Source organism: Xenopus laevis, chromosome 1S (assembly GCF_017654675.1).
Source record: "Xenopus laevis strain J_2021 chromosome 1S, Xenopus_laevis_v10.1, whole genome shotgun sequence".
Lineage (NCBI taxonomy): Eukaryota > Metazoa > Chordata > Amphibia > Anura > Pipidae > Xenopus > Xenopus laevis.
In genome coordinates this window covers 98,952,559-98,964,608 of record NC_054372.1, presented here as the reverse complement: position 1 = coordinate 98,964,608, position 12,050 = coordinate 98,952,559, and the positions used below count along the sequence as shown (strand labels likewise).

Below are 12,050 nucleotides of genomic sequence, written 5' to 3'. Positions count from 1 at the left end.
AAATATAAGATCATTCATCTACTTATTAACAGTGATACAATTATTTTTAATGTTTCATAATGTTCATATATTAGAATGAGATTTGGTTTGAAAAAAGTTATTTGATATAAACAAACTGAACAGAGCCAAACAGTTGATAACAATGTGGGTTAGAGTCTTTCTAAGGGTAGCACATTTTATTGTAATTATTATTAAGGGGCAGATGCAAAGCTAGGAAAGCATCTAGTCCAAGATTGCTTCGGTGTAATTTGAAGTAATATGCATTGTTTGTACTAACCTGCGGATGAGTGGTATTTAGACTTATTTCTGTCTCATATGTAAGGTGTTCAAAAAACATTTTCCCCAACCAAAGGTGTGGGCTTATAGTGCCTGCACTCTGGTTGGGGTAGCAGTATTTTTTATTTTAAAAATTGTCCCCCCAATAGCGCTAAGCCATCAGCACTGGGAGGGAGCTCCTGGTACAAGTGGCCATGTTGGGGCACACGCATGCACATAATGAGCAAATGCCGTCAGAAGCACATTATGCACATATGCTATGCATGACATTGCACTCTCACTTGGAGGGAGCTCCTGGTGTGAGTGTCCTAGTACTGGCGGGGGCAATTTAAAAAAAAAGAAAATACTGTTACTCCCAACCGGAGTGCAAACTCTATTAGCCCGCACATTTGGTTGGGGATAATATTTTTGGCCAACTGGTGCCCTTTAAGCAAATTTCCTCTATGTAGTCTGTCACCACTTGTCAGCCTATCAAGGTATTGATAATGATCACAGTTATTTGACTCCCTATAATGCAGTTTCCAGTTTTTGCTAAGATTAATTTGGTGCCATACGCTTTTATTTTTTTTATTTTTTTAGGGTGCAGTCCATGATAATCAATGCCAGTTTGTAATTTCAGCTTTGTGATAGCAAAACATTTACTCTGGCTGTCTACAGATGTTTACTAGTTCTAATGTAGCCCCAATTAAAAAGTGAGAGGAAGAAAAAGCACATAGCTATGGGCTAATTTATTCATATTAATATTGTCTTGATTTATGTAAATTGTAGCAAAAACATGCAGTTGCATTTTTTCCCCATGGTTGTATGTTTTTTTCATTTTTGTTGACTGTGTAAAATTTTAAATAATAAAAATCTAGCCACTTCAAACCAGTTGAGATGCAGGTTTTTAGAAACCCGGGGAAAAGAAAATTGCAATCCTGACAAAACACAAAAATTAAAAGTGATTACCTTTAAGTTAACTTTTAGTTATATTATAGAATGACTAATTCTAAAAAAAATTCTATTGGTTGTCATTATTTATTTTTTATATTTTTTTAATTATTTGCTTTCTTCTTGTGACTCTTTCCAACTCTTTGCCCCCGCAAACCTGTGTTCACCCGACCCTCCCACACTGCTAAATGATCTAATATACCGTTTCAGAATTGAATTAATCTTGGATTGTTTTGCAAATACACTTATCTATCTAGACACTCAAAAAAATTCTCCTTCTAAATTCCCTACGAGTTTTTCCTACATAGGGAATTTAGAAGAAGTTTAGAATATAGGTGACGTTAAAACATAAAATAAATACATCTGTAGCAAACCATTTTAATAAGCTTCATTAATAAAGCTGTTGCTCAACTGTGCAGCTTGAGAGTTCATTGGTATATTCTAAAATCAAACAAGCCCAGAGAGAGTGTAATTTTTGAATAATAATGTGGCGCTGTGCTGGGGCGGCAGGATCCTTCCATAGGCTGATTACGAATGAAAACAGGAATTCAGCCTATGGAAGGATCGCTCTTTCCCCAGCCCAGCGTCACTGAAGCAACGCTGTTAGTAGTAGTAGTTAGCAACCAGATTGCTGAAATTGAGAGCTGCTGATTAAAAAGCGAAATAACTCAAATAATAAAAAATGAAAACCAATTGCAAATTGTCTCAGAATATCACGCTCTGTACCATACTAAAAGTTAAATTAAAGGTGAAGAACCCCTTTAATAATTCAGCTAAGTGTGCTGGTAACCCATAAAAATAAAAAAAATAGTACAGTAAATTGGTGGGAACCTCTTTTAAAAAAAAGAAATTAAATTAAAAATAAATCAGTAAGGTCCCATTGTTCAGGGACTACACTCTGCTTTATTTATTGAGCACTTGTTGATGTTTTATCCAGATCCTATTTCTCCAAATGTATGTATATATGCATTGCATTGGTCTTCATAATGAAAATTTATCAAGGCCAGAAAACCCAAAATCTTACATTCAGTGGGTTTGGTTGATAATTTTTTTCAGAATGTATGATTTTATATATTAATATGTGTACAGGTATGGGACCTGGTATTCAGAATGCTTGGGACTTGGGGTTTTCCGGATAACAGATATTTCTGTAATTTGGATCTTCAGATCTTAAGTCTACTAAAAAATCATTTAAACATTAAATAAACCCAATAGGATTGTTTTGCTTCCAATAAGGATTTATTACAGAGAAAAAGAAAATTATTTTAAAAAATTTGCAGTATTTGGATAAAATGGAGTCTATGTAATTTCTGGATAACTGGTTTCCGAATAAGGGATCCCATACCTTCATTCAATTTTTTTTCAACTAAGGAAAAACAGCACAATTGTAAGGAAAAAAATAAAAATATACAGAGATCTATTGCAGAAAAATTTACAGCCATAAGCATCCTTATTTTGATAAAGTTATAGATGGTATCTGAGCTATTTAGTACAGAAGTAATGTCTGTAGCTGTCAAACATACTATCTATATATATATATATATATATACAGTATATATATATATATATATATATATATATATATATATATAGTAAAAGAGTAAAGAAAGTCAATGAACTTATGGCCTGGCTAGTTTTTTACTGAGTAGTTTTACTGAGAAATGAGTTGCAGAGCGGATATTGATCCATGGTGGCAAACTCTTTAAAATAATATGTTTCAATGAGTACTTCAAATACTTCAGACACCAAAGAGGGAGTTTAACAATAGTATATAAAACATAAGATATACTAGTATGGCATAACTGAGCACGTTACAACAGATTTATCACAGATACATTTAGGGGCACATTTACTTAGCTCGAGTGAAGGATTCGAATGAAAAAAAATTCGAAGTTTTTTTTTGGGTACTTCGACCATTGAATAGGCTACTACGACCTTCGATTCGAACGATTCAAACTAAAAATCGTTCGACCATTCGATAGTCGTAGTACTGTCTCTTTAAAAAATACTTTGACTACATACTTCGTTAGTTTAAACCTTCCGAGGTACAATGTTGGACCTTCCCCATCACTTTTCTAACCTTTTTTTGATCGAAGAAAAATCCTTCGATCGATCACTTAAAATCGTTTGATTCGAGCGATTTTATCGTTCGATCAAACGATTTTTACTTAGATTGATCGAACTAAGGATTTGTGCCAAATCCTTCAAATTCGATATTCGAATTCGAAGGATTTAAATTTGAGGGTCGAATTTGAGGGTTAATTAACCCTCGATATTCGACCCTTGATAAATGTGCCCCTTAGTTAGCTAAAAGTACATAAAACTTATATTTTTTGTGGAGAGAAGGGACAATTCTCGTCCAGAGGGAGGCCTGCGGGCACTAGGTTCCCAAATTCTAAGAAATTTGTGCCCAAAAGAAAATATGTTAGTTCTTCATAAATCATTATGATAGTAATAAAGGTTTTCAATTGAGAAATTGTGAGAAAAGGAATAAGCCAGGATTTGGTAATAAATTGTTTGGCTGCTATACATGTAGAGGTAATGAAAATGAATATAGTTATTACTATTAGGCAGTCATAAGTTAAAGGAACCTTAACATCAAAAAATTAAATTTCTTTAAAATAATAAAAATATAATAGTGTTGCCCTGCTCTGGTAAAACTGATGTTTTTGCTTCAGAAACACTATTATTGTTTATATAAATAAGCTGCTGTGTAGCAGTGGGGGCAGCCATTCATAGGAGAAAAGGCTCAAGTTACACAGCAGATAAGCTCTGTAGAACATAATGGTGTTATCTGTTATCCACTATTTAACCTGTGCTGTATAGCCTTTTTTCAATTTCCGCTATTGCAACACAGCAGCTTGTATATATGATCTATGGTAGAGTTTCTGAAGCGAACACAGCAGTTTTACCAGTGTGGGGCAACAGTACATTATATTTTCATAACTTTAAAACACTTTCATTTTTTGATGTTAGCGTTCTTTTAAATAGGGCCTTCCAATGATCCTTTCTCAAGTGTACATGAGTGATCTGTTCAGTAAGGCCAAAAACTCTCAACCAAAAAGGTTGGACTAGTGGACACCGAGAACACATGTATTTGATAGAAACCTACTGTCATTAAATGATATGAGAATAATGTCCTGATTAGGCTAGGAAATAATGTAACTAGATAATAATACAAAATAATCATTAAAACCGTAAGTCCCTGACAATGCAGACAGGAAGCTGTTGAAACCCAGCATTTACAGAAAGAGCCTTTAGTATTTTAGCATATCTATTTCAGGCACAGTGTGTGGGAAGTGGCGAGCTCCCATTCTCTTTGATTTGTGTGTGCAGTCATGACATTTTAATGTAGGTATCTTGGTGAGAGGACACAGTGCTTCAAATTATGAATTTCCGGAGAGTTAAGCACAAGTGGTAAAATAAGAGAAAATGTGCACTTTTCATAAGAGGGATTTATCTGCCACTGATTTCCATTATACTGGCAGATTCAGAATCTCTGTACAATCGCGCACACTCAGTTAATGCCTTTGAATTAGTTTTCACCAAGCAGTGGTGACTATTCTCTGTTGAAAGCTATTGGGTACAAACCATACTTGGAACATGACTTAGCCAGCTGCTAATAAAACCCAGCCTCTGTCAAACCAGAAAGGGATTTTTGTAATAATTTACTCTATGTTTTGCACATTTACTCTATTTTTGCACATATTTTATCTAATTCTTTATTTATAAGTTTACAAGCAAAAATAAATAAATCCTCTTTCAATCCATTACTCACCTGTACTAAACTATCTTTGTTCTCGTCCTTATTCCATCACCCAAATCATCACTATTATACAAAAAAACAAAGTCTGCATACTCCATTCTGACCAAATATTCTCACTACCACACTTCTTGCATAGTATACCATATGAATTCTGCTCATTTCAGCCCATTTCAATCAGGATTTTAATTCATTTTTCACATGCACACTTATAAGAGTTTAGAGATGCCTACCTTCTCTTTAATGCCATTCCATGTTTTATCGGATTTTCCAAATTATTGAGATTTGAAGCAATCTATTATTACACAGTTCTCATTAGGTAAACTTTCCTTATGTGTCTTGGCTATTTATCCATATTTCCTTTATTGACCTTTGCATTATAAACCCATAAATCTCATAGACCTAATGCCTAATGCTCCTAAACCATGATTTGTTTACTTCATTTCTATATTCTGCTGAGGACATTTCTCCCTGTTGTGCTTGTATTGTTTTTTTATCAATAGGCATTTACAGTATGTATTTGCAATTCTCTTTTAATTTGGATAATGGCGAACCCTCCTCCTTTTAAGAACATTTAGGGTACAAAAAACTTCGAAGTTCAACCATCGAATTGAAAAACTTCAAATATCGAATTCAAAGTCTTTTCACCGAATTTGACAATCCTGCGATCAAATAAAAATCAGTTGATCGAACGATTAAATTGTTCGAATGGAACGATTCAAACTATTTTAGCGTACGATCTAAGGATTTTTATTTGATGTGTAAAGACTTAGTTTGTAGAAGGTCCCATAGACTAACATAGCATTCGGCAGGTTTAATTTGGCAAAGTATTGAAGTCGAAGTTTTCTTAAAGAGACAGTACACTGATTATCGAATAGTCGAATATTCGAACGATTTTTACTTCGAATCGAAGTCGAAGTAAATTCGAAGTCATAGTATCCTTTTCGATGGTCGAAGTATCCAAAAAATTACTTCGAAATTCGAACTTTTTGTACTTCGAAAATTCTCTCGAACCTTAGTAAATCTGCCCCTAAATAAAAAATTTACTTTTTACTACAGGTATGGGATCTGTTATCCAGAATCCTGGATTTTCCAGAGAACAGATTTTTCTGTCATTTGGATCTTCATACCTTAAGTCTACTAGAAAATCATGTAAACATTAAAAAAACCCAATAGGCTGGTTTTGCTTCCAATAAGGATTAATTATATCAGAGTTTGGATCACGTATAAGATGCTGTTTTATTATTGGGATAAGATGTGGCCTTTCCATAAGTTGGAGCTTTCTGGATAACGGGTTTCCAGATAATGGGTTCCATACCCATACTTGTTTTCATTCATGTACCTTATGTGTCAGGTCTGCTTGTCCCAGCCAAGGCATCTGATGTAATAAAATGGGTAGAATTATGGTGCAATGGTTAGCTCTTCTACATTGCTCATTGCACATTGTAATATATGCATACATAATAATTGTCCATTAAACAGGAACAGTCCTGGATTTGTGGGAAGGCCTCAAAGGCCCAGGCCGACAAAGTTTTAGTGGTAGCATGCCACTCCACTACTTACTGATTGTGAAAGAAGGGAGAATGGAACCACAGGTATTTCAAACTACTATCAGTGCTAGTTCACAGTGCAGCTCTGTTCTCCCTTTGCCATACCTCCCAACTGTCCCGTTTTGACCGGGACAGTCCCGCTTTTGACAGCTCAACCTGCAGTCCCGGATTTGTACTGATAAGTCCCGAGTTTCTCTTTGATCTGCTGCGCTGAACAGCCAGAAAAAGATACAACGTTTCTAACTTAATTGGCTCTTGGCAAAGAGCCTTGAATACATACTTAATATACTTTTGTAACAGTTTTCGATAAGATAAGAAGTTAGACTCCCAGTTTAAAGGGCAATTCGCCTTCATTAGAAAAACTGTAATAACACATCAAAACCACAGAAATGTGTTTAAACTTTCATAACCTGCCAAATGTTGTAAAATGAACATGGTAATTAGGGGGGCGCAGCAATTTTTTGTCCCTCTTTTTATTTCCAAAATGTTGGGAGGTATGGGGGGGACCATGAGACAGCAGCTCCGGTGGGCCCAGAGCCCCCAGTACGCTCCTGTTAATATCTCATTCAACAACTTCTGTAAAGTGAGCTGTTTAGTATTCGGGCATACATGCAGCGTCATGAATACTTGCCCATAAGCAAAAAACAGGGTGTTTTTAGTCCTGCACCCCCTCTGGGGCTGAACGGATTAAAATGGAGTGCAGGGCAAAAACACCCATGTGTAAGAGCCTTTATTGATACTTTTAGAAAATTCCCGTTACAATCATGGCCCATTATACCAGCATCAGGTTAGCATTATTTGGGCTATTATGTTCATGTTCATGTTCAACTTATAGGGGATGGGCTTTAATGATTTTTACCCTTTCGGTCATTGAGCAGAATGGCGGTCTTGTATAGCACTGACCATAATGTTCTGCAACATGAGGTTGTGTGTTTACTACAAAAAACAAACAAAAAAAAAAACAAATAGCTCAGCACTCTTGCTCTGGGTTCATTAAGTGGTTAGGGGTTGTAGATTGTGGTAATTGTGTTGGCAAGGGTTAAAGTTCCCATCAATTACAGCTACTAGAGCAGAGGTCCCCAACCTTTTTTACTCATGAGCCATATTCAAATGTAAAACAAAAAGAGTTGGGGAGCAACACAAGAATGAAAAGAAAGTTCCTGGGGGTATCAAATAAGGGCTGTGATTGGCTATTGTGGCAGAATCAGCAGCAGTACATTAAGGGGGTTATTTATTTATTTTTTCTGGTTGGCGTTTTTAAAGGTGAAAAAAATTTTTTGTGATTTATTAAACCAAGAGGCTGATAAAAGTCAGAATAAAAAAGTATTCCATCTCAAGCATGCGAAGGTCATGTAGAAGTCAATGGCAGATGTCCCGTTTACAATTGGAAGATATGATCTGCACTGGGTTTCGTACAGTAATGCGAATAATTTGTGGTTTTTGAGTGATAATCCGAAAAAGTCTGAGTTTTCGGGCGTCAAATCCGATAAAAACTAATCAGATGTTTTCACAAATTAATTGAGTCTTTTCCCTCACCAGATTTTTCCGTGTAAATAGGGTAAAAATTTGCATGGGAGTTTGTTTGAAGTGGCTTTAAGAAAATAGTGATACATTTTCAGATTGTAATAAATAAACCCCTTAATGTCACAAAAAGGGATAGTGTGCCTACTACCACTCACATAAATCCCACATATAATGCCAAAAATCTCCACACAAGTTGTTTCGGTAGTTTCTGAACCCTGAACGGAAGATCATTCATATTAATTAAGGTTCCGACGCCCACATCATTCCCATTTCCCCAATTCTTTGCTTATCACTTTAAGATGTGCCTATGACACATAATAGGGAGCATTGACTTACCTAGAAGCAGTAAGCAAAGTGCAATTTCAAACATGATCACTGTGTTTTTATCCTCTACGGCCAGTTGCAGGGCATTGTAATTCACCAGACCCTTGACAATTAAGGGATCAGCAGCAGTGTCCTGGGAAAAAGCAAGTGTTTCAAGAAGTAAAAGTTGCTTAAACATCAGTGATTGGCTTTTTAAACCAATTGCAAGTAGAATAATAAATGCAATATTTTTTGTTGGTTGGCTTTGGTTTCTGCCCATGGGCAAATTTGCCCAGTGTTGACGAATAACCCCCAGTACTAAGTTGGTATTGAATTTTTGCAGTCAATTAGTAGCATTACAAGTTTTCATTTAAGTGATTGAATGTTACACAAAAAGCCCATCAACATAAACTAAATGCCCACCAAGCAAGATAGCACCCAAAATGTATAATTGCTTATAGTCCATGACATAATAACTATAAGGAAGCTAGGGCTAGTTTTGGTGATTATTATAATCATTTAATATTACTGTTTCTTTCTGTAGTCTAAATCTCTTCGTGAAAAATGGCTGATGCAGGGAGCCCCCGCAGGATCATCAGAAGAGGAAGAAGCAAGAAGGAAGCAATGTGAAGAGGATGAACATACACTAAAGATACTGGAAGAAAATGTCAAAAGGTAGCATAAGGATCTCATAAACTACCCTATGTTTAAAAATTTAAGCTGAATAAATTATCTATAGCTTAATATATTATTATTAATGTATTTTCAGAGCACCAACATATTTTGCAGCTCTCTAAAATAAATGTGTATATACAAAGAACATACAGAATAACATACATAGATCATACAGAATTACATACATAGCAAACCAGTAATCAATGCAAAAGGTGGAGAATGCTCTGTGCAAAAGAGCTTACAATCTAAAAGGGGAAGGGATTGAGACACAAGGGGGCCCATTCATTAAGTTCGAGTGAAGGAATAGAAGAAAAAATACTTTGAATTTTGAAGTGTTTTTTTGGCTACTTCGACCATCGAATGGGCTACTTCGACCTTCGACTACGACTTCAATTTCGAATGGAACGATTCGAACTAAAAATCGTTCGACTATTCGACCATTCGATAGTCGAAGTACTGTCTCTTTAAGAAAAAACTTCGACCCCCTAGTTTGCCCCCTAAAAGCTACCGAAGTCCATGTTAGCCTATGGGGAAGGTCCCCATAGGCTTGGCTAACATTTTTTGGTCGAAGAATAATCCTTCGATCGTTGGATTAAAATCCTTCGATTCGAAGGATATAAGTATTTGTGCAAAATCCTTCGACTTCGATATTCGAAGTCGAAGGATTTTCATTCCCCAGTCGAATATCGAGGGTTAATTAAACCTCGATATTCGACCCTTAATACATCTGCCCCAAGGTGTGGGAGTGGGCAAGATCACAAATAAAACATTGTCACTTCTCCAGTCCATAATGAACACTGCTGCCAGGCTCATACACCTCAGCAACTGCTCGTCCTCTGCCACGCCACTCTGCCAATCTCTGAACTGGCTTCTGCTACCTTCCAGAATAAAATTCAAATTAATGAACCTGACATTCAAAGCACTTCATAACTCTGCACACCCTACATCTCTAGATACTCACCCAATTGCTTACTAGCGCTCCTCTACTGACCTGCTCCTCAACTGTACTCTCATTACCTACTCACATGTTCACATTCAAGACTTTGCAAGGGCTGCACCCCCTCCTCTGTAATTCTTTCCCCTGGTCTGTCTGCCTTTCACTCAACCCTTCTGCTTTCAAAAGATCTCTTAAAACAAACTTATTTAGAGAAGCCTACCCTCACTCTGTTTAGCTAACAAATATAAAACCATATGCTACATCTCTCACCTACTTATTTCTGATCTTGTCCTCTCCCACACCTTGTGTCTCATTTCCTTTCCCTTTAGATTGTAAGCTCTTTTGCTCAGGACCTTTTGTACCAGTATTGGTCATGATGTATGTAACTCTGTACATTCTATGTAAATCTTACAGTGCTGCACAATATGTTGGTGCTCTAAAAATACGTTAATAATAATAAAATAAGCATGGTGGGAGGTGTAGCATATGGTATTGCATTTGGTAGCTAGACAGAATAAATGGTAGGCTTTTTTAAATAAGTGTGTTTTAAGAGATGTTTTGAAAGCAGAAACATTGGGAGAAAGCATTGCTCAGCCTTGAGCAGAGACAGATGCACGTGGAGGGGTTGGGGAAGGGCAAATAAGAGTGTTAAAAGTAGATAAGAGTTGTGCAAGTTTTATAGAAAGTTAGTTAATGAGTGCAGTAAAGTGTTTGTTAAGATAGGGAAAGGTTGGTGTTATAGGGGCACAGGGCAGATTTGTAGCTCCAGAAGTCTGATTCTAAATGGAATTGTGCCAGAGATGCTCAAGTGCATGTGAGAGTCTTTGGAGAGCTTTTGTATAAGCAGTATGCCATGTTTGAAGTGGTTTGGGTCTAGTGTGTATAGTTTTAGCAGGAGCAAGCTCATAAAGTGCAGTGTTGAGTGTGCTATAGTAGACAAAGGTAGCTAGATTAGGACAGGAGGTGGCTAAGATATTACAGTGAAGAGAGTCAAAGGAAGAAGAGAGATGTGACACGTCTAGTGTTTGCAAGTTACGGTATGTTCTTGTTTAGGGAATAACAGGGGGTGTGGAGGGAGTTAGTGAGAGTTGAAATGTGAGCATATTGTGATCAGAGATGGGAAAATGTTAGTAAAATTGGAAACTGAAAATAATCTGGTAAATATAAGATCCAGAGAGTTACCATTGGAGTAAGAGCACAAAGATAAGCCTAGGGAGAATGTAAGTGCAAGAAGTTTAGAGACAGAAGGTTTGTTAAAATTGTTGACAGATATATGAAAGTCTCCTAGTATGGTGGATGGGGGCAGATGAAAGGAAATAAGGAAGCCAAGCGGCAAAATTGTCATATAATTGTGAGGTTAGTCCAGGAGGTCGATATATGACAACAATGTGAAGCGATATAGGGGAAAATGCAGTGTAATTCAGAGAGCCTCAAAGGAAGAAAATGACAGAGCAGGAACAGGTGGAAGAACTTTAAAAGTATAGCAGGGAGATAGAAGTAATAATATCCCACCCCCATCTCTGTTTAAGAGTAAGGTGTAGGCCCTGATAGGACAGGGCCACATATATACTAATATACTTTTATGCTAATATACTTTTCTTCTCTTGCGCTGTAAAAATCTGGGCTTTTTGCAGAAATTCACCAGGTCTTCCTTCCTCTTACTACATTGTTTCCCTTTACTACCTTGTTTCTACCTTGTTTTCTTGCTGCTATGTAGATTGTTCTCTGATTAACCCTCTGGAAAATGTGCAGGCTGCATGGAACATGGAGGGTGGTGGAATACTGAGCCTGTATGTGTATAACTTGGATGTTAGAATTTGGTAATGGGTTCAACCGCTGTTAGGATAGGTTCCTGTTTTTCCTAATAAAAACAAATTGGGTGACATGTACTGGACTGATTTAGTATGCTTTTATTTTGTATACATATCTGATGCCTACTTTCACTGTACACTGTACTTGCTGGTGTATTAGTTGTAGACTCACAGGTTCTCCATCCTCCAAAGCAAACTATAATGAGAAATATAATGGAAATGAAACAATTTATCTAGAACACACTTATGTTTCACCTACTTATTATTAGAAGCAGAAGTAG

At 36.5% G+C, this 12,050-nt stretch overlaps 1 protein-coding gene across 6 annotated transcripts in view; it reads left to right on the top strand.

Annotated features, from left to right (window-relative positions):
* The window catches only part of palm2akap2.S (PALM2 and AKAP2 fusion S homeolog), a 172,241-nt gene that overhangs the window by 52,327 nt on the left and 107,864 nt on the right, over window positions 1-12,050 (top strand). For all 6 annotated transcript variants that reach the window (XM_018239953.2, XM_018239954.2, XM_018239957.2 and 3 more), the window contains exon 3: window positions 8,891-9,021. In XM_018239953.2, coding sequence (XP_018095442.1) covers window positions 8,891-9,021 — 131 coding nt within the window. The remainder of the gene's footprint in view (window positions 1-8,890; window positions 9,022-12,050) is intronic.